A 26,353-nucleotide genomic window follows, 5' to 3' on the forward strand; every position below is an offset into this window, starting at 1 on the left:
CCCGCTGCGGTTTGTCCCGCGTTTATTCCCGATTTATTTCAAGAGAGTCAGCTTTGGGGAGAGAGTCTGGAGGGGGAGGGAGAGAAAAGAATACGGAAAATAAAACCGGCGGCCGGGGGCTTCTGCCCGCGCTTGTGCGCGTGTGCCCTGGGTGTGTGGGTGTTTGTGCCTGGGCGTGCGATTTAATGGAGCGCCTCTCTGCCTCTCCAGTGCGGCCAGAGCTCGCTTCGCGCACCCACCCCTGCCGAGGAGTCTACTTGCTGCAGCCCAATGCATTGTGTAAGACGCGACCTGTTATGGCCACCACTACTTCCGGGTTCTAGCATTCTGGTCGGAATCCACCTCTCCGCCTGTGCAACACACACTTTACACACGCACGGGGACTGCAAGCGGGCAGCATCGATCGTGGCTCCTTTAAGACAAACTCAGACAGACATTTTTTTTAAACCTCCTCCTCTAATCTCCCTCCAGTGCAGCAGTTGCAAAGACGGAGAGAGAGAGAGAGAGAAAGAGAAAGAGAGAGCGAGCGAGAGAAGAGAGAAACTGATTAGGAATTAGGACTGATTCAAGGGAAGCGAACGCTAGGGCTTTGTGCATTTGAATATTAACATTTGAGGTGTTCTGACCAGAAGAAGACAGAGCGGATGATCATTCATTCACCACGTTGACAACCTCGCCTGTGATTGACAGCCGGAGTGGCAGAAAGCCATGAGATTTGGTAGTTGGGTCTGAGGGGCGCTCTTTTTTTTTTTTAAACTGATTTTTTGGGGAGAGAAGATCTGCCTTTTTTTTTTTTTTTTTTTTTTCCCCTTGCCCCTGCTGCTGTCTTGGAAACGGAGCGCTTTTATGCTCAGTGACTCGGGCGCTTTGCTTCAGGTCCCGTAGACCGAAGATCTGGGACCAGTAGCTCACGTTGCTGGAGACGTTAAGGGATTTTTCGTCGTGCTTTTTTTTTTTTTTCCGGGGGAGTTTACGTATTTGTTTCTTTTCACACTGGCCTTAAAGAGGATATATTAGAAGTTGAAGTAGGAAGGGAGCCAGGGAGGCCGATGGCGCAAAGGGTACGTATTAAAAAACAATTGTGGAACTCAAATGTGAGATTAAATTGAAACGTGGCTGAAAGACACTGCTAAAAAGTTTCCTTTTTTCTCTGTCTTTTTTGGAATGAGGCTCCTAAAGCCGTGGCCTAAAGCAAGAGGATTTATTCAATGCATTTGTAGACTTATGCATGTTACATGTAATTGTTAATTCAAGTAATCAAGTTTCCTATAGGTTCCTAACCAGCAGCTATATAAATAAAAATACAAGCTTGGACAATCATCTGTTTAAAAAACAAAAAGCGCTGGATACTTGATGTTATATAGCCTGAACATTCAAGGAGCAGAAGTTTAAAGCTATTTTTAAACTAAAATAAGCAGTGAGAAACTTCTGATATGTTATTGATTATGCTCATCTTTAATATCACTGGAAGGGTTTAGCATTTTTAAGCAAATAACTGTCATAGTACAACAGTTTTGGGGGGGGTCGGAAAGCATTCATCTTTTAAAAGTAATTTTTATGTATATGACTTTTTATACAAGGTAATATTTTGTAAGTTTTTCTTAGCAAAGCCCTACACTAATTGGATACTAAGCACACAACTATTCACTTTAAAAATGCAATACTAATTTCCCCAATATTCCTATTTGAATGGAAATGTAGTGAGAGTAAAGTGAGACAATGACAACCCAACAGACGTAGTTTCTTTAAAGAAAGGGGATCTACAAAAAGCCTTCCTTGCATTAATTGTGCCCTGGCCCTCAAAGCGCTGTTTGCAAAAGAAAGTTACTAGGCTGACACATTTTTTCTTTACTCCTTTGGTTCAGGCAAATGTCAGCGTTCTTCCAAACTCTTTTCACACCTCTGTCTTTAAGGAGATGAAAGTGGCAATTCCTCTTTGAAAATCATTTCACTCTCGGTGCCTCCAAATCTTGGGAAAAGAACTTGCCTGAAATGAAGCAATGAGAAAAACCTCAATAGCTAAATTTTGCACACAAAAATAATGACAATATGAAAGTAGTTTTTCTGGAGAAGGAAGGGGGTGGTGGTGGTATGAATGTGCATTTACTTTTAAATTTGCTTTAAACCTGATGACTAACATCTACCTCATTGCCTTCTAGTTTAGGGGGAAAGTTCATAGCAGTAGAAAAAATATAGAATAACTGCTCCAACTATAGATTTTCTTTTAACTTGGGGGGAATATTGGCTAATTCTAAATTCAGCCCTAATGTCCAAGAGAAGTTACCCTTCTCTGAGTTTCACTTATAAAGGGGGCAGTTAGTTTTGTATGATTTTGCAGAGTTTGTCTTGGAGAGCAAAGGAAATGCAGTGTCTTGCAGGACTGCCTAACCCCACGCTGGCAGGGAAATAAAATGAGAAGCCTGTCTGAATTCACGTGCTTGGCTTAGCTGTTCTCATCGTAACTTTTTTTTTTTTTTTTAATTCCCCCTGATGGGAAGGGGCTGTGAAACTAGGCAGGTTTGTTGCACTGTCCTGGCACGTTTTATTATTGTGATTTTGAATTTCCTCCTCTAGAGACATGCACGATTTACCTTCCGCCCTCCGGGAGAATGCCTCCCTTTCTTCCTTCTTTCTTCCTTCCTTCCTTGCCAAAGGATCCTGAATTTCTGACTAGTTGATAGGGACACAAGTTAGGGCAAAACCATTCCATCTAGCCGAGTCTCACCGAGAATCCTAGAGTTTTTACTTTAAAAAACATTTTTTTAATGAGAAATCTCAACTACAGAGAGGCAAGGCCCCCGAATTCGGGGTTGAAGGATCCAGCTGGACTGACGTTTTATAAGCTCCGTGCCCTGCTGTCTCTCCTATGTGCCTGCCTGGCCTTCTGAACCTTGTTTCTCTCCTGTTTGTCATGCAGTACGACGATCTGCCCCATTACGGGGGCATGGATGGAGTAGGCATTCCCTCCACGATGTATGGGGACCCGCATGCGGCCAGGTCCATGCAACCCGTCCACCACCTGAACCACGGGCCTCCTCTGCACTCGCATCAGTATCCGCACACAGCCCACACCAACGCCATGGCTCCCAGCATGGGTTCCTCGGTCAATGACGCTTTAAAGAGAGATAAAGATGCCATTTATGGGTAGGTACGACGGACAGCAGGTTCAGCAGTTTCGAGGCGAGGCTTTCTTTCCCCATTTCCCTTTGCCCTCGATAGGAGGAAAGTCAGAGTTCTCTGGATTTGGAGGTACATTATTCGGTGACTTTTCATTCTCTTTGCATGGAGATTTTGGGGGAGGCGGCCAGCCCAGACGCCCCCCCGCCCCCGTCTCCGCTCAGGCTCCGCGCGGGTCCAGCGTCCAGCTCCTCCGAGGCCATGCCCGCGGAGGGGTCGCCGTGCGGAAGTTGCCAAAGGTCCCTCGGCCTCCCACCACCCCCCGCAGACTCCGGCTCCGTAGTTCAGCGGGTTGGAGTCCTCACTTGCTCGACTTCTCGGGGAAAGTGTTGGGGATTTCTAAACGTAGGCGCCTTTGTGTTGAAACGAAACTTTTAGTTTAAAGGAAAATCTTTTAAGCCACTGATTGTTCTGACTTGCTAAGTTTACTCAACCACCGTATGCTGGCCTTGCCACCGCACAATAAAATCAAGGGAGGACAGTTGCAGGTCAGGCAAGGGGGAACAGGCTTTGCATTTATGGAGTTTGACCACTGTAGTCGAGGAGAGGAGCTCACTCTGAATTGTTACAGACCTTAAGAAACTTCTGGCCGTTTTAGGACTTTGTGTTTAAGGGCGAAACTTGCAGGATTTAGAAGTAGATGCGGGGTGCTCTCGGCCGGTGTAGTGTTCTGCTGCGGTTCACACCGTGTTCTCCTGGGCCCTGGGGTTAGACCAAAACCCTCTGAAAGTCACTTGTGCCTACTGTGTGCTGATGTATTGGGGGACCGCTTTTTACTTTGCAGCCACTTCTATTTTTATTTATTTCTTCTTTTGAAAAACAAAAAATCAGGTAACACTGACCCTCCCCGACTAAAAACCCTTTCTGCTTTATCTTCTGGTCCCTTGTGCAATGGGCTTGTTTAAATCCCAGCGTCTTCTCCGCAGCGTTAACTGCAAATGGTTTAGGCTCCCGGACAGAACATTTGGGGAAGCTTTGAAAAGGACCCCAAACTGTTAAATTCCCAGCCGGGCTGTGAGAGCTAATAAAAGACTCGAGACACCTCTTTGGGCATTAGAAGAGGCTTTTTTTGTTTTGTTTTGTTTTTCATGGGCTGAGATAAGCAACATCTAGGCCCCTCGCAATACTAGCTGCTTTGCCATTATGCAGGGACAAAATGAAAGGCCTGACCGCAGGCACATTTGAAGGAACTTTCTTGGGGGGTGGGGGGGGGCGGGGGGGACCGTCGGCGAAGGGAGGGAAGTGTGCAGGGAGCCAAGGAGGAGCCCTCCGGCCCTCTGAGGGCCGTGGGGTCAGGATCCGTGGTCCAGCCCTCTGACAGTCGGTTGGTCCCACAGCCAGAGAGGTCCTTGCCCCAAGTTAGCTGAGCGCCTGCCTCCAAGATCCCCAGAGTTTGAGCTTCCTGGGGCGGCCTCGGAGGAACCCACTTGAACCAGATTTCCCACCTCCTGCGCCCGGCGCCCTTCTCCTCTTCCAGGTCCTGGGTGTGCATCGGAGGGCCGAGGGCTGGTCGGGGTGGGAAACTTAATTCAAAATGGCTGCTGGAACCGCTTGGGTTTTATTCTTAGCAAATGTTACTAATTTCTCAGGCCAGATAGGCTGAACCGGTCCTCAGATAAGGTCCATGGCTGAGGGCCTCCGACTTTGGGGGGCCCAAGGAGGAAGGGGAGGTGAGCGGTCACCTGGGGGGTAGGGATGGGGGAAGGGGAACAAGTAGATGTCAAAATCAGGGAGAGGGAGGTCTCCGTCTTGAGCTCCTCCGGCTGTTTTTCTTGGGCTCCTTGTTTCACTGCCGTGGGACTAACCATTGTGTTGTTTGTGACTGTTGTATTTTCTTGCAGACACCCCCTCTTCCCTCTCTTAGCACTGATTTTTGAGAAATGTGAATTAGCTACTTGTACCCCCCGCGAGCCGGGGGTGGCGGGCGGTGACGTCTGCTCGTCAGAGTCATTCAATGAAGATATAGCCGTGTTCGCCAAACAGGTCAGCAAAATTGATGTTTCAAAAGTAAAAAGGAAAAAAAAAAAAAAAAAGAAAGAAAGAAAGAACCTCCCTCCACCCCCACCCCAGCACATTTGCAAAAGTAACCAGCTGAACAGTCTGCCCTAAGCCAGGCCTGTTATATCTTCCTGAGCTTTTCCTCCTAAATCAGTGTCTGTTTGCGGATGCCTGAAAATCACCCCACTTCTGACCCACTCCCGCTCCCTAACCCGACGCAGAAAGCTCTCTCTGTAAAATGCGACCCCAAACCCCCCCGCGCAGGACCTTCCTTGGAGTTGGCTAGCTGGGCAGGGATCTCTTAGCAGCATACTGCTGGGAGAAGTAACCCTGTGCTCTGGGCTTGTTTTCGGATTATTTGACTCACATTGAAGGGTTTCTGCACGGGACGAACTCGGTGTCACCGAGTCTGTCCCGGAGGTTACATCCTGCCCCCGACAGTGTAATGAGGCAAGAAACTAGGAAGGCTACCAGATTTCAAATGTTTCTTTCTTTCCCCCCACCCCTTTCCCCTCCCTCTCCCCTCTCCTTCTCACTTGTATTTAGATTCGCGCAGAAAAACCTCTCTTTTCTTCTAATCCAGAACTGGATAACTTGGTAAGAGCGGACCCCTTACTCCCCTCCCCACATCTTCCCTCCCCCACCCCCGCCTTCTCCCCAAGCTTTGCTTTGAGAGCCCTGAGGTTTCTAGACCCGTCCTCCCGTAGCTTGCAAGTGGGCTGCAAGGGTTTCCATCCACCGGCAAGTGGGCCGGGACGGGGTGCCGGGGAAATAAATTCACCTCGAGAGGGGCCGGGCGAACGGGCGCGGGGAAACGCGAGCTTTTGTTTTTTATGACAGCCGGGCAGCGCGGCTCTAATCAGCCCGGGGATTTATCTCCGGGCCTGTCAGCGTGTGTGCTTAAACTTTGCGGACTTGCCAGCCCTCAAAGTCGCGTCATGAGGGCAAGCAACCAGGCCAGACCTCCCAAACCACCAGTTTATCGGAAAGGTGTGCAGAAGGTGGCAGAAAGTTTGCAGTGTGAAAAGCCACAGTTTGGAGACTATTGGGAATATTTTCTGTGCACGCCTTCCAAGGAAATACCTAGTGGAGGGGTGCGGCCCTTTGGGGGTGGTGGAGGGGCAGTGGGGCTGAGAAAGAGGGGAGCCATGGGCAAGAAGAGTGTTTATGACCCCCACTTAGATGCTTGGTTGTTGTTTTAGCTGTTTTTTTCTCCTTAAGAAATATAAACCTCTAGATGGTACCCAGCCGCTGCTGTTAAGTTTTAGTGTTATGGCCATAAATCAAAATAACTCTATTTACTGGGGGGAGGGGAGGGCTGGGGATGTTAGAGTTGTGACAGCCAATTTTCTGCAAACTACGAATGGGGCGCTCATTCTTTTTGTATCTTTGCAGATGATTCAAGCCATACAAGTATTAAGGTTTCATCTGTTGGAATTAGAGAAGGTAATTTCTCTAGCTTTTTTTCTCCTTTTGCTTCCCCCTCACACCCAAACACACAGAAAGGGAGGGTTCAGAATGGCTGAAGTTCAGGCTTTGAAGATATTTGCATAAACGTCTTTCTTTCTGGTAATTAGTGTCAAGGCCAATCTTTGCGTCCATTTCTCTTTGCAGTTTAATTACAATTTCAGACACTAAAACTGGGATCACAAACGCCCTAGCCTTGTATTCATTCTTAATACCTTGCTGGCTTTGTGTAAGTAGTTGCAGGGCTCTGCATCCCCTTGGATGCTTAGAAAGCTATCCTGAATTTGCTTCACAGGTTGTACCTTCTCTTCTTCCTCCCTAGTCTTCTTTGCTACCTCTGAGTGGGGGGAAAGTTTTGTTTAGTTTCAGTGAGTTTCTGGAAGACAGTCTGAGAGCAGCGGCAGGTCAGATACAGGGGGAGAGGCGGAGTGGGAGGAGGAGTGGGCAAGGAGTGTGGAGGAGGCGGTGGGGGAGGCACTTTAAAGGTTCTGCGGAGACAAAGCAGAGTTGATAGTTGTGTCAGTTTCTTGAATCTGGGAATCCTGCACACATCCCACCTTCACACTCAAGAAAGCGTGTGGGATAACATGATTTTGCTAGCTGTTCTATAAATCTCAGCAGTAAAAACTTAATGCATTGTAATTCAAAGTAACATTAAATTGTAAGCACACTGGGGTTTCTTGTGAATTTTTGCATGTCAGTGGTGCCTGTGTCCTGTAAGACACCGCTCCACCTATCCCTAAATATTTTGAAGCATTCTTTTCCCTTAAAAAATTAATCAGTTTGATACCTTTTTGTGGCTGTAAGGGTTCCCCCCCACACACCATATCATGAGTCTTTTTTTTTTTAAGGAAGCATCCTAATATATGCTTCTTATAGATAGAAACCCTAATTACCAATGTTAAAGGGACTTGGGTTGTCAGGCATATATCATATACCAACACAGTACTGGTCCTTTATATACATACATATATATGTATATTTAAGTTTTTGCTTAGACATGTTGGAAAAGGATTTATGATAAAAATAACTGGACAAAATTAAATAGTTTACCTTAAATGTCACCCACATAGGTCACCTCTTTAATGGCCACGGCCCCAGGAGCAGATGAATTTAACACGGGTGTTGAATATGTTGTAGCCTGTGAAGCATCTTGTCACTGTCAATTTTCTGGGATATCTCTATTTTGCAAGAAAAGAAAGTTATTCCTAATTCTGGATGCGTCTGGGGGTCTCTGGAGGACAATTGCCCTGTGTTTCCCCTATTTAGAAGTTTGGATCTCACAAGGGGGGTGGATTGCACTTGTCAATGTCATTTATGAACTCCTGATTATATTTCCATTTTTTTATTTCTGTCATAATGTAGGTACACGAATTATGTGACAATTTCTGCCACCGGTATATTAGCTGTTTGAAAGGGAAAATGCCTATCGATTTGGTGATAGACGATAGAGAAGGAGGATCAAAATCAGACAGTGAAGATATAACAAGATCAGCAAATCTAACTGACCAGGTATGCGCTTTTCAATTTCAACATCCCTGGGAAAAAAATCTGTATGCATATTGCTTGCTGGATCACTACCACCTCCTTTTATTATTTGCATATGATTAAGTCCCTTTTAGATACATTTCCATCGAAATGAAAATTTTTGAATAATGTGGCTATTATTGCTTCATTAAGGCTGGCTCTGGGATTCGACCTGGAGAGATGAGCTTGTAAAAGCTTTGCCTGCAAACTTGACCTGTTTCTTGTCGCTTTTAATTTTTGTCTTTATTTTATTTACCCTCTACAATAATGGGAGTGTTAACTGCCAGTGACCGCCTCTGGTGGTAGGGCTTTGTTCTGGAGCATTTTTTCCCCCTTCTCTCTCAAAGAAAAGAAAAGTGTAAGGACTGCTTATTTCTTATTTTATTAGGAATAAACCCAAGATAGGTGGTCTGAGAGAGACAGGGAGGGTTTGAAATCTAGCAAATGCATGCTATTTTCTCCCTGTCTATACGGTTCATTAGCCTGTCTTGTCAGTTTTCCTCGGCCGAACGCTTCTAGACCTCACTGAACATTGCTTTGTGCAGTGCTCGCTGCAAGCTCGCCCATTTTATTGTACTTAATAGAAAAAATAAGACCAGGCCGAGGTTAGAAAAACAGATAAATATGGACGTTTCTCCTCCTCCTTTCTCCTCATCCTCCAGCCGGTACGTGCTCTGGGCCCTCTGGGTTGGCAGCTTTTGGAAGCGTCTGCGTCAGGGGCTCCTGGCGACTCCCTCGGTGTGGCGGTGTGGCGGGTGGGGGACTTCGCGCCGCCCTGCTCTCGCTGCCGGCCTCCGCTGGCTTCGCCCCCTCCTCTTTCTCGTCCTCCCTCCAGGCCCTTCTTCCGCTGCGTTGCTAAGTGGGGACGACTTTTATTTGGAGTTGCTGGGGGTGGGGGCAGATTTCTCTCACCCCAACACCAATGTTTGTTCCTAGTCCCTCTCTCCCTCACTCCTGTCTCTGTGTCGGCCCAAAGGAGTTGAGAAAATGCACTGAAAGTGAAAACGTGAGGACTGGATGAGATGAAACAGGGTTCAGGACAGCTTTCGGTTGCAAATTATGGCAGGGTGTCTAGAGATCTGGGTGGCGGGCCTCCTGCGCCTGTCCAGCTATAAGTGAAGGCCCTGAGTTGTTTCTCTTTCTGACTTGGCACGTGAGTCCTGTCTTGTGAGAGAGAGCAGCCTGCCTTTGTTAAGCCAAAGGACAGCCAGTCATACAGAGTTTTCTTTGCAAGCTCTGCCATGATCACGGTTGGCCAGCGACTATCTTGCAGAGTCCTTGCCGAAGTGCCCGACTCCTCGTCTTGGTGTCATATTCAAGTTTCCTTCTCTCCATATCACTCCCTTCAATCCCCAACCTGGATTTCTCTGGGTGACCCCCTCGGCAGAGGCGGAATTCCTCCTTTTTCCCAAAAGAAGTGGAGGGTAGGCAAAGCTGAGCTTTAAAAGCGTCAACGCGCCGGGTCTTTTCTAATTGGCGAGTTACAAACTTTCGGCAGTGTAGACGAGTGCCGGGAACAGGGAGCCTGCGCGATCCTGGCGCGGCCCCGCCGAGGTGGGAAACCAGCAAGCGGCCCCCGGTTCCCACCCCGCCGGCCGCTCGGCCTCCCGCCTGGATCAGGCTGCCAGCCCTCTCCCCGGAGCTGTTAAATGCAGATTCCGCTAAGGAACCCTCGGGTAGCTGCTGTTGAATAAAAATTGTAATCCAACAAGCCTAACTAGAAAATGGGATTCTAAAAGCTCCGGAGTGCTGGGTACATAAAGCTATTTGAGCAAATTACAAGAATCGCTTAGGGGCATGAATGAAATCAACACTTTAATTGCCTCCAAAATGAAGATTTATACCCCATTTTCCTCAACGAATCATTATTTTATTAAAATCAAAGATAAAGGACCAGAGTTAGGGGTGTTTTAGGGGGTACAAAATTGGTAAAACAAAATTGAGTTCTCCCTCTACTCCTTAGGTAAACTTTTGTTACTCAGTTACCTTTATTTGAGACATGCGGATTGGCGGTGGGCAGTGGTCAGGGGTAAAAGCTGGTACTTCATTCTCCTCCCCCAACTATAAAATGAGCAGCGTGCCTCCCTCCCGGCCGCTTAAGAGTGGGGGCTTCGCAGCTCTGGCTAAGCTCGTGGCTCGGTGGGCCTGTGCGCGTGGGCGCGCTCGCGGGACCCTCTCGGGCTCACCGAGGTCTCAGTTGGGCCCAGGGCAGCAAACCCCAAGTTTGTGCTTTGAAATTGTCCGTTTCCCAGAAGCCAGGAGCAAGTGTGCCTGGGCTCCCTTTGGAGACGGGCGCGCAGAGCGCGGGGCGCACGCGGGACTGTGTCTCAGTCGCGGGGTGGAGTCCCCTGTCCTGGGAGGTGGGGACAGAGGGAAGAGGTACTAGGGCAGCCTCGTGGGCGCCAGTACTCCTAATTGGAGCCGGCTCGCCGGTCCCCAGGGGCCGGGCCCGGAAAGGACTGCCTCGACACCTGTCTGCGAATGCGGCCCAGCCAGTTTGAGCCCCAGTGGCGGGTGTGCTGCGGGCCTGGATGCTTCAGGTGTGGTGCGAGCGCGGGGAGTCGTTTGCTCATTAGCCCCTCTGTCTCTAGGGCCTGTGAGCAGTAGGGTTTATTTTATTTTACTTTTCTCCTCGGAGGGCGCGAAGGCTGCCACCCGCGCGGGGACTTGAAATCCACGACTTGGATACCAGCCGGTTTCTCGGAGGGCTCAATCGGAGGAAATCTACTTGGCCTTGAGGCGTCCTTAGTTTGGTGCTTTGTTTTGTTTTTCTCATCAGATTAAGATGCCCCCAGAAGCCGTAATCCCGCTCTCACCCCACCCTCAACGCCCTCCCCCGACTCCCACTCCCAGACCCCGACGTCCCAGGTCCGAGAGCCATCTACCTCGGGCGCAGGCCTCCAGGGCGCCCTCTCCTGACGGCCTCACTCCCCGCTCGGCACAGTCGCTCCCGACGGCCGGGGCCTGGGGGCAGCGAGGGGCACCCGGCCTTTCCGGCCTCGGCAGGGGGCGAGGACCGGGCTGAGACCCCGGGAGCGGGCTCAGAGAGGGGGCCACCGTGCGAGGCGTCGAGGCCAGGGTTGAGCCTGGTTGGCGATGGAGAAGGACGGAGGGCGCGGGGAGGCGGAGCGCGAGTTTGGGGGTCCCAGGGTGGAATTGGGGTCGCCAAGAGGGGTTAGGCGGGGAAGAATCTGGCTGCCAGACGCTGGACTTTAGGCCGCCCTCCAGGAACGAGCTGTCGAATAAAGCCTTCCTTCCTAGGGTTGTTTGTTTCTCGCCACTCCTTGAATCTAAGCATTTTCCACTCCAAGGACGGTAGCGAGAGGGAGAGGAGAGAGAAGCAAGAGTCCCTGGGGCCCCCGAAGGCCACCAACCGAGGTGGCCAGGCCCCCTCGCAGCGAGCCGGACTAGCTGAGTCTGTGCTCAGGCGCCAACCCGGGTACTCCCACAAGCAGGGGAGGCAAAGAAAAGGTCCCTTTGGATTACAATTTTTATTCAACAGCAGTTCTCCGGGGGGTCCTCGGCTGAATCTGCATTTAACAGCTCCTGTTCGAGGGCTGGCGGGCTGCGCAGGGCGCCCTGTTGCATGTTAATCTAGATTTGCCTCTGACATCTGGGGAGAAGTAATGTGGCTCCCGGAGATGGAACCAGAAAGCCAAGCTCGCCAGGCAGGTTAAATGCCAAGCGCTGCTGAGCTCCCCGGGGACGCGGGGCGGGGCGGGGGGGGAGGTGCGGGCGGTGACCGCCGCCGGGGCTGCAGGGCCCAGGCCCGAGAGCGGCAGGCTTCCGGGCCTCTGGGATCAGGGGCAGCCCTGGGCCAGTGCGTTTTGGTTTCCCAGTGGGGCCGGGGAACCCAGGTGGCAGTGTTTTATTTGAAGAGTCCAGAACGTTGTTTCTAAAGCATCGTTTGAGATGACCGTCTTAAAACTGAACTTGAACTTGACGGAAAACACCCCTTCCCTGCAAAGTGGGATGGGGACACCTCCAAGGGAGATTTAAGCTTTCTCTTTTGAGGAGGTGTTGCTAAGGGATGGGGAGGCCTAATGTTCTTCATGTATTGGATCCACTGCTTTAGAAAAAAAAAAAAAAAAATAGATGAGGCCAAGGGATATTTACTAATACTGGGAATGCAAGCAATTTTGTTTTCATCCATTAAGAAAAACTGGACACAAACATGGAGGGATAGGAAAATGTCAATTAGTTTGTTTGTAAATGCTTAACACATGGACACAACTTATTTAAATTGTAGGTACTTTTAGGGTCTCACTTAATGTCTTAATCCTGGAACCTCTGAGTCCACAAGCCTTGAAGGCCATGGAGTCTTAGAATAATCTGACTTTACTTTTGATTGTTGTTGTGAGTCATGTGGGATACTCTTAATTCCTCTTGAAATATGTCAGAGGGAAATTATGGCAAGATTCTCTTTAATGATTAAATAATAAGGTGTTGACTGCTTGTCACTACAGTGGCTAATTGGGATGTTCATTCTAGGCCTTTTATTGCTTAGTATCCTTTGATTTCAAAGATAGTTGTTTACCAGGTGTGTTTTTATTGTTTTCTGATTGGCTCCTTGGGTGTATTTATGTGTGACTGTCAGAGTAGGGATGTATTGATTCTTATTAGGGGCACGCCAAAAACATTTGAAAGGAAAAAAAAAGAGTGGTACAGAGTCAGTGCAGATAGGTTGAGATCGATTACATTTTTAAATGTCTCAAAGTCTAAATGTTAATGCTGTAAAAGTTCTTCCCCTTTCCTAGTTTCTCTCTTTCTCAGAAGTCCCCAGTGCAAGCTCTATGGTTAGTAGAAAGCAATGATACTAATGCTACTTTGTACAAAGTAAAGCCCCATAACAGTAACTATTGTTCAGTGATTTAACTAGCTCTGTGGCAATAGGTCACTCAAATAGCAGTTTTTCTCCCACCAGAGTGACTCCATGGTTCATGATTTGGAAATATATAGAATAGTTGTGGGGACTCTTGCTGTCAGCCCTAACTTAGAGATTTTTAGTAGAAAACATGGGGAAGTTTAGTAGAAGAAAGAAGAAGGAGGGAGAAAAGGCCTTAAAATAAGGGCCTTGCTTTTGAAAAAGTAACTGAAATATCATGCTATAATGGCCCAACTTTGAAAATAAACAAATTTTAAATCATTATGTTTTCAAACACTCGTATGTTTAAATGTTAAAATGTTTGTCATAGTCCGAAAGATTTAAAACACAGCTGTTGCCGGGTGACGGACGGAAAATTATGCAGTAAAACTCCGTACTCTTAAAAACAAAGACTATTTGTGGTCCCATAGTAGAAATATAGGGTTTTTTTTAAGGCCAAGCAGATAGACTACAGTATTACCAAGGGGCCTATGTTATAAAACTAGCTTACCTTCCCTCGCAGGTGGAGTTGGAGAAACTGAAGAATGCATAACAAGTTGTATTAAAACACATATAAATGAAAATGCTGTCAAATGAATTCAAGTGAAGTATTTTCACATTGGTAATGCTGTGCTTGCCATTGCAATAGCAATATTTTCTCATGAAACGTAAATATGTCAAACCAACATGAAATGCTTAAGTTTTAATAAATGATCATTTAATCATCAAACACAACCTAAGTATGTATACAGAAACTTTTAAAGAAAAGTCGGCGTACAGCCAAATTCCTATATGGACTAGCAGGGGAATGATCAAAAAACCAACACGAAATAAGACTTCCTGTAAGAAGGTCTATAATTCAACATTATTTGACTCCACTGTCATGGAAATAGTTGAAGGATAGTAAATTGATACCATTCTCAGTCAATTTTGTTACACAGTCTTAAATGTTTGCAACTGTAGCATTTTCCATGGCCTTTTTTGGATTATGATATCTGTCCTATTTGTATCAAAGTAGCACTTGAGTTTATGTTATAATCGAAACAGACATTTTTTGCCATTTCTCCTGAGCGCAAAAAATTAATATTTTTAAGTGACATCGAAACTATTGGAAAGTCTTCTTTTACAAATAAAGAAATAAAAATAGAATACATTTGACATAGTGTTTCTGACACTTGTGCAGATGTTAGGCCAAAAGTTTTCAGAATCCTTAGTAAAACAATACTGCTTTAGTCACGTAGGGCTTGGTGTCCTTACTAGGCAGGAAACCTCAGGATATGGTACCTGTTAAAAGGTTAGGGTCTAAAACATAAAATACATAATAATAATTATTCCAATTTGAATTTAAATAATTATTCCAGAATTTGACTTTGGGGATCCAGGAAAGTTTTGGATATTTTACTATCTTTCCCATTTGTGAATAAACCTAACATGTATGAGATCAGTTTTGAATAATTCAAGCAGATGAGTGAGTATGTGTGTGTGTGTGTGTGTGTGTGTGTAGTGGAAAAGATAAAAAGTCTCCTTCATTGTATCCTTAATTTAATATGCCGTGGTTTCAGGATTATGGGAATTTGGGAAAGCTTATTGAAGTCTCAAACAGCTTCTCCAGAAAGTAGAGCTATACCTTTATCGGGAAACTGCTAGATTTCCCACACTTCTCAATCTGACATTTTAATAAATGGTATAAAAGATACTATGTGAAATAAGTGAGAATACATTCATTTAAATATTTGTCACTAGAATCCAATTTCAATCAATTTAATGCATTCATGTGTGCAGAATTAAAGCAATTGGCAACACTTTGCTACACTGTCTCTGAACACTCTTTTTCCAAATAGCATTTCTTAATCTAGGAAATATGTTCTTGTTAAAGGGAAATATAAGAGTGCAAATATTTTTAAATGATTTTATACTTCTGGGCTTCTTGGTTCAGAAGTTCTAAAACTGAATAAAACATATCATAAAGAGTTTATTCTTTACTGAAAAAAATGCTTATTTCTACATTTATTGAATTATACACCTGTTGTTTATTGGTGTCATCAGTATATACAGTTAAATACAAATTATAACCAGAACTAAGTCATTCACTCTCTTTAAGATGTGCAGTAACCATGTTCTGACTTTTCGATGCACCACTGTATACAGTATAAACTAATGCAGGATACATAGTTGTGAAAATAAATTTTATATTATTTATAATCCTCAAAAATATATTTTTACCCTTGATAGTCTTTATGACTCCATTTATAATTAAAAGGATTTATAAAGATGAGGTAAAGAACTTTGAATGAAGTGTTATGTTTCTTTAAGAAAAACTTAAATGGTATTTTTCCATAGAAAGGAAATGCTGTTTCTAAGTTTACTAAGTAATACTTATAAAATGAGTGCAACTTTTTATGAGTTTAACAAGTTTAAGCAACATTTTATAGTCTTCTTTTTTTCTTCATTTTGACACAATATCAAGTCTTAAATTTTACAATGGATTTAAACATACATGATTCCAACTCATTTAGAAAATAGTAGTAAGTAAATAATTAGCATTTTGAGTGATATTAGAAGTTATTCCCTGACAACATATGCTGGCTTAGAATTAATTGTTATGATAAATTCCAATTTCTCTAGATTTTTCCTTACACTTTACAACACAACATGATCACATGTTCATTATTCATTAGTTGTAAGTGTCTGGGTTGTTGATTGTTATTTAGCAAGACGGAACTATAGCTCTTTCTTTTTCTTATCATTTTCTCCCCGCTGATTGGCAAGCCTCCTATGCCTGAGATTTGAACTTGAACTAGTTTGCTAGGTCTCGTTTCCCTATTTGAGTACTTTGCGGGTTCTTACCCACACGTGGGTTTGTTTTCCTGAGAAGAGGAAAAATGTTACTCTCTTTAAAACAGGAATGAATAGAAACCAAAGTCATCAAACATTCCCAAACCCCTGTGCTTTATAATTAGGTGAAAAACTGAAAACTGTTATTCTTGTTTGCTTTCCCCAGGGCTGTGAATACTTGATATAAAGATTCATATCAGCCTCTTTGTGTTCTTCCTCTTAAGGCCTTAATGTTTGTTTTCAGTAACTGGATTCTTAACTGATAGTCCATATTTGGTCCCAGACCTCCATGATTTGCATTTTATTCTGCATTTGCATTCACATTATGTCCCATAGAAACTCTTTAAAGTCAAGTGTGTTTATGACTATTATGAAACTCTGGAAAATGAAGTTTGTAATGAAACCGACATAGTCGTCAAAAGGACAATGAAGAGAGCAATTTGATGTAAACCCAGAGTTTCCTTATCCCATCCCAACTTGTAAAAAGGCTTATCTCTCTTCTTTTGAAAATATTAGAAGTTGAATGAATAAGAATTTCTTTGACAATAACACTCCTCTTAATGGCTCCATAACTATTTGGATGTGTTCTCAAATGTTAACTTAATTTGATAGACAATATATAATTAACTGTGACCAATAGTGTTTTCTGTAATTCAGAGACTATTCCTTAGTGATCTGAAAACTTAATTTCATACTAAATGGTGTACAATGTCTGAAGATCTAAAAGCCTACTTCCACTATTTACAAGAAGTCGAAATAGTTTATGTGTCTCCAGGGCTTCAAAAGGGAGATACTTGAGAGACGGAGACTAACAATTTTACTATGTAAAGCCCTAGCAGACTAACTACTGCACGTGGGTTCTTTTTAAATTTTTGTTCCGTAGTAACCTTCCTTTCTATGGACTGTAGTTAAAATTATTCATACAATGAAAAGATTCTATGTGTTTCATGGGATAAAAACTCATACTCAACATTTTAAATCTAGTTATTTCATTGATCAAAAAAAAAAAAAACAAAAAAAAAAAACCAGTAGTGTACAGAGAGAATTAAGAATTGCAGAAAATAGGCAAAATGCTCTTAGCTACGATGCAACAATCACAATAGAAATTTAAGCAATAAAATTAAACTGGGCATTTTGCATTTAGTTGGAACCTTTATTTGAAAGTTCCCACCTGATCTGGGGTTATTTTAATACCCCCTCCCTGCTCTCCACTTAAGAATATTTTAGTGTAAGAACTTTGTGATAACTCACCATTGGACATTACTTTTATTTGAAATTGTTCATTCATAAGAGAGTCCGTCTCATGAGTAACCACCCTGCCCTTCACTCTTGAACAGTTCGGATAAATGTATTATTTATTTACAGTCTGTTGTATACATTATTTATGGGAAATATGCTATAACTCTACAGAGCATATGGAATTTATCTTTTTAAGATATGGCTGGCATCTCTGCCAAGATTGGCATAGCCCTGAGTAGATAAGATTAACCCTCATTGTACAGATAAATATCATATCTTTTAGAGTCATTATGTGTTAGCATTGCATAATTCCAGGTGCAAATAAATGCATTTTTCCACTTTCATTTTAATTGTCATCATTTCCTTGGCTCCAGCTTCCACCAAAGAGAATCTGGAATTTTACAATTTGAATTGATCTGTGTTCTAAATTAATATGTTTGGGGAGGAAAATAAGATACTGAGTAGCAGAATCATTTAACCATTTCATTTCTATTAGCTTGCTTCCTGTTCCTTACTTAACGGGTTTAGAATTTTCTGAAGAATCATGTCCATGACATTTTTAACACTGGTTGTACATTTGGTGGCTTGGCCTATTGTTTCACCATATTCAGGCACTTTATAAACTGTGTTCAAAACAAAACCACCAAGGAAAATGTCAGGCTCATTGTGCCCTGCACTTCCTTGGACAAAATAATAAGAGACATGTAGACTGTGTTTGTTCTGTGCATATCAAGTATACTGTTAGTGTTCAAGTATTTTTTATTCTAATAATTATTCAAAGCCAGTAACAATCTGCGTTTGAGAGAGTATAAACATTTTTATTCTGGAATTTGGGATTTGCAGCAACTCAATTTTATTTTCCAAATTACCCTGCCATTTCAATTAGGTGCATTGTTCCTCACTCTACTGTTTCGACATTCTAGAGGTTTGCTTGCCACCTAAGAGAGAGAGTTGTTTGAGTGTTTAATATTTATTGAGTGCATGTAAAGAACATGCCAGTAGAAAAAAAGAGAAGAATAAAACATTAACAAATCAATTATGGGGCTTTTCTTCAGTTGTAGTATACTTCTAATACTCCAAATACTCTATAACTATTAAAATAATATGAATAGCCTCAAGAATAATAGCCCTGGGTATCGGGGAAGAACGGTATTCTGATTAATTGGATTTCCTTAAAAAGTCAACCGATGATACAGCTCAGTCTCCTGCTTCTGGAATTCAGTTGCTTTCGTTGATCTCTCTGTTAAATGCCTTGAACTACAGAGAACTTGGCCAAACTAGGAACCAGAAATGCAAATTAAATTTCAAGATGCTTTGAGAAAGGCTGCTCTAATGATTTTACTGAGATAAATAATGAAGAAAAGGGAATAATCTACTCCCTACCTCCAAATTTCACACTGTGAGAGGGCTTGAAAATTCAAATATCCCTAAGGAATGATGATACTTGGAAAATAAGATTTGATTGAAAATATTAAAACTGGCAGGGCTTCTTAAAAAACAAACAGGAAAATTAGAAAATACCTTGTTGCTAATTGTTAGTGGAAATCAGTGGCAAATGTCAATTTACATGATTCTTTTATCCAAAGCATAATGCTATAAGGTAGTAGAATAACACAAGACTGCATATTGGCTGAATTCTTATTTCCTTCTCGCATCAAAACTGTGATGTGAGAAAAAAAGTTTTCTGGTTTGAGAGATTAGAAGTAGAAGAGAAAATATTTCAGAAACACTTGAGAGTGATGACGGGTCTATGCATGCTCAGTCGCTCAGTTGAGTCCGACTCTGCAACTGCATGAAACTGTAGCCCACCAGGCTCCTCTATTTATGGGGTTTCCCAGGCAGGAATACTGGAGTGGGTTGCCATTCCCTTCTCCAGGGAGTCTTCCTGACCCAGGCATCAAACCCCTGTCTCCTGCATTGGCAGGTAGAATCTTTACCACTGAACCACCTGGGAAGCCACCCCAGTGATGAAAAGTGTTGATGGTAATTTTGAGTTACACAATCTTTCCGGTTGGCAGTGTCTCAATAGAGTATATACACAGTGCAGGCTGTCTGTGAAGGGGCAAGTCATTTCACCTCCAGGAGCCTCAGTTTTATCATCTGTAACATGGCGATAAAGAACCCACTATATTGAGCTTCTGTAAGAACTAAATAGCATTGCATGTAAAACATTTAAAACAGTAAACCCTAAGCAGTGCCTTCCATAATATTTTATCTTCTTACTCGTATTTGGCCCAACCTTCAACAACATGAATCTGATTTGAGAAGAGAAGATTGGGTAGCTGTTTATTTTGTAGGCCATCATATAATTATAGAGTTTAAGCGAAATACTGTCTTAATTCCTATTAGGAGGGGTGGCTATTATTCTGATTTCATCATAATGGGAAAGAGGACTGGCCACTCAGATATGTGGCTGAGATAAGACAATGAATCACTACAGTTTTGTTTTCAAGTTCAACTTCAAATAACAGTTATGTGCATATCTTGTACTTTTCCTCCACATTTCTGAATGCACATGCTTCCTGGCTGGGGTCCAGTTGCTTACAAGATCTCAGTATCTACTTGTACTCGGGATACAATGTTTTTGGCTTTATCTCGATGTTCTTTTTGCTAGCGTTGCCTAGAAAATTTGTGGTTTGAAGTTGTTATATATAAGACACTTTTGAGTTTATTTTATCTTAATGTGTTTGTAGAATGAGGTGGACTGACTACTGAGTTACAAATGTAAAATAAAACATTGGAAAGCAAGCAATATTATGAAAGGGACTTTATAACACCAGGTATGCGGGCATATAATTTACGGATTCTTCTGCCACTCCTAAATAGCAATGATAGAAACTCATCTAACTTTCAGCAGAAAAATCTGAGCAGATAGATAAAGAGTAAGATTTGAATTATTTAGTTACAAATATTTGGAAATATTGGAAATTTGGAAATAGTGGTGGCAGCTGGATTGGAGGGTTTTTAAAAAAAAAACACAACTCTGAATTATAGTTCACAGGTACAATTTCAGGTGTAGATGCTTATAAAGTCAAGCATTAAATTAGGAGTTTATTTTTATTAGTAGTATGTCCGCCATAATACATAGCATAGGAAAAACGAAAAGTTACAAAACATAGATTATATACTTTGACTAAGATTCTTCTTTTACTACATACTTTTACTAAGGGCTTCCCTAGTGGCTCAGATGGTAAGGAATTTGCCTGCCATATGGCAGACCAGGTTCAATCCCTGGGTCGGGAAGATCCCACCCACTCCAGTATTCTTGCCTGGGGAATTTCAAGGACAGAAGAGCCTGGCGGGCTACAGCCCATGGAGTTGTAAAGTTATCATCTACAGATGATAACATGTTACAGTAGACATGACAGAGCTACTACACGCACACACACACACACACACACACACACACACTAAGATTCTTAGTATAATGAGGCTCTATATTCTCCTTTGTTCTCCACAACAAACTGCTTAATAGAATTTGAACATTAAGTGTGCTTGAATCATTTCTAGGTTACTCATCTGCTTTCCACTTTTGAGATTTGGGTAAAACTGTTTTTACCTCTTGCTAGCTGTTTCCCTTTGGTTGTAATTACTCTGTTTCCTTGTAAATGGTCCAAATGTCCCTACCCCAGGTAGAAATCTATACTCTCTTCTCAGACCACAGTGGGGTCACTGGGGGATGGTGCTGGCATTGATTCTCAATGTTGAAAAATTGTGCAAAATGTATCAGTGCCATGTGGATATCAGCAGGAAAGCATTTGGGATATTTTGGGTGGTGTTTTATATTTGTAGTCATTTTCCTTTGCATTGTCAATTCATGTATCATTTCCTGGATGAATTAGTTTAACTCTACAGATTAGTAATGACCCGAGCGTAGAAGAGTTGTGACCTGAAAGATATCAGACTGTGGGAAAGTAAGATTTTGAGGAGTATTCGGGAGTGACCCGTTGTGCTGAGCCTGTTTTCTAGGCTCATTTCTGCCTTGACTATTGGGAGAAGAAGGCATGGGGATTTGTAGGAGAGCAGGCAAAATATTGAAGGACTAGGAGACTTAAAAGATGTACTTGACTGCCTAGCTGCTTTAGATTCTATGACAATGTAATTAAAAATACTAAAATTAGTTCTTTCCACATTCTATTGCCTTATTCCTTGTGCATGTGATGAGTGTATGGGGCTGTGTCTACAAGAACGTGCACTTGTGTGTCTCCTCACATCTGAACCTGAGGCTTCAGTGATTCCTAGAGCTCAGACAATCACCTGATACAAAACTTTTCATTTAAAGATGAAATTACTCCTTGGAGAATTTTCACCAAAGGCAAAAAAGCACAAAAATTCTTCTCCTCCTCTCTACATGCCTCATTACACAGAGATAGAGGATTCAATGTTTGAAAAATTATCATTTTTGTAGGTTTTATTTGTGGGACGTGAGAACTGGGAAATATAGAGCTCAATTTAACAGATGCCATCTCTGCCTTTACAAACGCCCCACTCCTGCTATCACACAGTCAGATGTGTGTGTGTGTGTATAAATGCATATGCATATATATGTATATGTATTTAAAGCAATACATCAGAAATACTATGTTGTAAAGATTTTAGAACTCTATTCGATGCTCAGTTAGACACACTTATTCTGTGAGTCAGGATACCGGCCAGCACCAGTGTCATGAAGACCATAACTAAGGGATAATTGGCTGGTTGTCAAGATGCGTTTTTAGATGAAAAGTCCACAATGGCAAATACGGTGGGGCTGCCCTGTGAGAAGAGGAAGTGTGGTGTCTTGGGGTGAGCCACAGACCCTGAGAGGAGCTGCTGAATCCCATTGTCTCACCACTAATTTACCATCTGCCCTGAGTCACCAAAATTACCCTCAGGCCTCTATTAAGTGGGAGTAATAAGCACATTTTATCGCAGCATTAAAGGAGGCCCCAACGAGAACCCTGGCGGCCTGCAGACTTGGCCACTGGCAGGCTGTGGGTGTGGGGACAGGGAAGGAAATGAGAAAAAGGAGGAGAAGTGTGTGAGGAAGATAACCTTTAAAAGAAAGTCCACCTCCCCCGGGGAGGTGCATGGGGGCCACGACCAGGGACTGCCCCAAACTCCACCCAGCATGACAGTCACCCCCCAAACTTGATCACCCTTCCGCAGAACAGAAGGTGGACTTAGAAAAGGTTCTGCCTCCAGACCATTCCCTGAGCTCATCTTAATGTGGCCCTGGTCCACAGCATGTGTTCAGGCTGCGGTCTTAATCTGTGAGCTTCTGGTGTTTAAAAACATCTGAAAGCTTGAAAGGGAAGGGGGCAGTTTTACTGTCTTAAAACAAAACATCCTGCTCCAACCTGTTATGCTTAAATGAATTTTGCTTAATGATTTCCAGGGATTTTTTTGGAAATCCATATAAATAATTTTACATTTTCTTGGAATTAACTGAATTTGCTGCTGTGTGGTAGGTTTTGAGAGGCACAGGCTTTCCCTCGGGTTCTAATAAACTGAAGGTGTGATCTGGTGGCCGAGTGTGTTAGAGACCTTATCTGGTTTGTTTAGGTTACTGAGCACATTTGCCAGTGGGATCCACCAAGATCTTCAAAGAGGGGACTCAGTATAGCAGACTTTAGATACTCATAAATTAAAAGTCTGAGATCCCCAGCTTCTCAGCTGCACGTCCATGCAGGTAACACATATCCTTTTCACGGGGTACCTTCACAGTTTGTCCTTATCACTCTGCATATGGGTCTTTCTGGTGCCTCTTCCTCAGATGGCACCATTGACTGAGAGACGCATGAAGAATCATATCTGCTGAAGTTATGTGCCTTTAAAGATACTAAGAGACACTGTTTAGACAGAGGTGAGAAGTGTAGTGGTGTGTGTGCTTAGTCACTCAGCTGGGTCCAACTCTTTGCAATCCCATGGACTGTAGCCCACCAGACTCTTCTTTCCATGGGGATTCTCCAGGCAAGAATACTGGAGTGGGTTTCCATTTCCTTCTCCAGGGGAATCTTCCCAACCCAGGGATCAAACCCAGGTCTCCCACATTGCGGGCAGATTCTTTACTGTCTGAGCTACCAGGCAAATCTAGTGAAGGGGGACACATCAGATATGGTTAGGCCAGCAGTGTGGGATGGTGGTATTCGGTGAGCCCGTTGGCTCTGCCTCATGGACTGGTGCAGGTATGTGTGTACACATATGTACAGATGAGGGAGAGCGAGCGTGTGTATACACACACTGGCGCATCCCCCATGTGGACTGGGACTCCCCTGGTCTGGAGGGACTGAGTTGTTCAGTTTGGGAAGCAAGCCAGCTCTTTCAGGTCACTAGAGATCACTTACTAAAGAGACCCTGGTGGTTTGAAAAAGTAAATGTACTTCCCCAAAGAGAAAGCAGCCTGTTGATAGGTGTGGACTGAACTTCAAATTTTGAATACTGTGATCATTTCATCAATTTCTACCTAGCTGCTAGCTGACCTCTTCAGAGACAAGACCACGAGGCTCTCATTTATCCACTTTTTTTCCCCCCAGTGGGACTGATAGTGTAGAGGTTTTTAAGGAAAAAAACCTCCCTGTTTTGGTCTGGGGAAAAAAAAAATGATTCTGGCATCATACTGATGTGATGAAAAACCAAGTGCAAAAAAAGTCAAAGTGCTTTGTAGACTGTAAAGTGATTTATAAATATTGGGTATCAAATGAAACTTGATGGGGTGGGGAGGAGCAAACCACCTGTAAAATCATGTTATTTGAAGGTGAAAATAAGATCAGTTTGCATTCCCTGAGCACACACCAGCTGGGAGATAGCCCAAGGCATACTGAGCTGTACATGAAGCCAGCTCAGGTTAACCGTTCTTTCCAGAAGGTCTATAAACTGAGTACACCTGTATGTAGATACTTTAGGATTGACTAGGTCAACCTACATTGCTTCATTAGTGTTGTTACTTTATTATTGTCACATTAAAAGCTATTGTAGGTGCCACCTATTGGGTACTTGCTGCATGCCTGGAAATTGATGCTTGCTGTGTCTGCAGAGAAGTATTTTTTTAATCCTCATTTACGGATTAGGACATTAAGAGTTAGGGAGGTTGTGACTTGTCTTCAGACAGTGTAAGTGGTCTAGGATACGTCTGGCTGCAAGTTTACTTTCTTTTGCCTGTGTTATCTTGCAACTGAGTGTTATATTTTTATAGTGGTTTGTGTGAATAGAAGGGAGGTGTTTTTAAATTGTGCAAGTCTTTTTTCAATGCTTTATAATGTCTAATGTTGGAGATCACAGTATTAGGTGACAACAGAGATCCTCTATACATAGCTTAAGTGATTTGTTTATTCATTGAAAAACATATTTGTGTCTAATGTGGTACAGACATTCTCCTGGGATAGAGGGCATTAGAATAAAGATATAATCCAGGACTTCAGAACATTTATGGTGTAGAATTGTAGACAGACTCAACAGATCATCATGGAACTATACAAGAGTGAAATAATAGACATGTGCGTGAGGGGTTCTAAGTGCTCAGTGAGGGGAGCCTCATTCATCCTGGGGGAAGTGTGTGTGTGTGTGTATCAGGGAAGGCTTTCTGGGGAAGGTAGTATCTCAGTTGTGACTTAGTAAGTAGGAGGTAATCAGGGGCCAGGTACAGCAAAGTAGGGCATTCCAGGCATCAGAGAAGGATGAGGATGGGCCCAGAAGGACAAGATGAATATATCTGTCAGAAATCATTTGCTGAAGGGGACTTCCCTGGTAGTCCAGTGGCTAAGACTCCACGCTCCCAATGCAGGGGCCTGCATTCAATCCCTGATCAGGGAACTAGATCCCACATGCTGCAACTGGAAAAAAAAAAAAAAAAAAGATCCCCCATGGTGCAGCTAAGACCTGTTGCAGCCAAATAAATAAATAAAATAAATATTGAAAGAAAAAAAAAAGAAATCACAGGCTGGAGCACAAGGATCAAGGAGAAGAATGATCCCCAGGGGGTAGACTATGAAGGATTTTGTATATGAGGCTAAGGACCCCAAAATGTATTCTATAGGCAGTAGGGGACTGGTTATTCATTCAATAAACATTTCCTGAGTGCCAGCCAGTATCAGGCACTGTGCTTGGTATGAAGGATGCAATAGGGAGCAAAATGGGCACTGGTTCCTATCATAAAATTGAACTCTTTTAAATCTAGGGAGTAATTTGACTTGAATTCTTTAATGCTGGGAAGGCCTTAACAAGAACAGTAATCACTAAGGTGAAAGATGAGAGAAATGGATAAGGCTTGATAACTGATGTGAAGAAGTTATGCAGATATGCAGATGACACCACCCTTATGGCAGAAAGTGAAGAGGAACTCAAAAGCCTCTTGATGAAAGTGAAAGTGGAGAGTGAAAAAGTTGGCTTAAAGCTCAACATTCAGAAAACGAAGATCATGGCATTCGGTCCTATCACTTCATGGGAAATAGATGGGGAAACAGTGGAAACAGTGTCAGACTTTATTTTTCTGGGCTCCAAAATCCCTGCAGATGGTGACTGCAGTCATGAAATTAAAAGACACTTACTCCTTGGAAGGAAAGTTATGACCAACCTAGATAGCATATTCAAAAGCAGAGACATTACTTTGCCAACAAAGGTTCATCTAGTCAAGGCTATGGTTTTTCCAGTGGTCATGTATGGATGTGAGAGTTGGACTGTGAAGAAGGCTGAGCGCTGAAGAATTGATGCTTTTGAACTGTGGTGTTGGAGAAGACTCTTGAGAGTCCCTTGGACTGCAAGGAGATCCAACCAGTCCATTCTGAAGGAGATCAGCCCTGGGATTTCTTTGGAAGGAATGATGCTGAAGCTGAAACTCCAGTACTTTGGCCACCTCATGCGAAGAGTTGACTCATTGGAAAAGACTCTGATGCTGGGAGGGATTGGGGGCAGGAGGAGAAGGGGACGCCAGAGGATGAGATGGCTGGATGGCATCACTGACTCGATGGACGTGAGTCTGAGTGAACTGTGGGAGTTGGTGATGGACAGGGAGGCCTGGCGTGCTGCGATTCATGGGGTCGCAAAGAGTTGGACACGACTGAGTGACTGATCTGATCTGATCTGATCTGTGAAGAAGTTGGTGAGCGAGAACTAGAGAGAGAAGGGTGTCATGCGTGGTTCTCATGGATGGTTTTATAGCACAAATGGATGGGGTTATATAAACATCCACTAGGGTCAAGAATCGGAGAAGGCGATGGCACCCCACTCCGGTACTCTTGCCTGGAAACTCCCATGGACGGAGGAGCCTGG

The 26,353-nt window shown here is 43.5% G+C and overlaps 1 protein-coding gene across 4 annotated transcripts in view; it reads left to right on the plus strand.

The window, feature by feature from the left end:
- Positions 1-336: 336 nt before the first annotated feature.
- The window catches only part of MEIS1 (Meis homeobox 1), a 165,444-nt gene continuing 139,427 nt past the window's right edge, over positions 337-26,353 (plus strand). For all 4 annotated transcript variants that reach the window (XM_055540490.1, XM_055540491.1, XM_055540488.1 and 1 more), the window contains exons 1-6: positions 337-1,061; positions 2,918-3,144; positions 5,019-5,160; positions 5,722-5,772; positions 6,571-6,621; positions 8,008-8,154. In XM_055540490.1, coding sequence (XP_055396465.1) covers positions 1,050-1,061; positions 2,918-3,144; positions 5,019-5,160; positions 5,722-5,772; positions 6,571-6,621; positions 8,008-8,154 — 630 coding nt within the window. In that variant the 5' untranslated portion in view covers positions 337-1,049. The remainder of the gene's footprint in view (positions 1,062-2,917; positions 3,145-5,018; positions 5,161-5,721; positions 5,773-6,570; positions 6,622-8,007; positions 8,155-26,353) is intronic.

Source organism: Bubalus kerabau, chromosome 11 (genome assembly GCF_029407905.1).
Source record: "Bubalus kerabau isolate K-KA32 ecotype Philippines breed swamp buffalo chromosome 11, PCC_UOA_SB_1v2, whole genome shotgun sequence".
NCBI classification, from domain to species: Eukaryota; Metazoa; Chordata; class Mammalia; order Artiodactyla; family Bovidae; genus Bubalus; species Bubalus kerabau.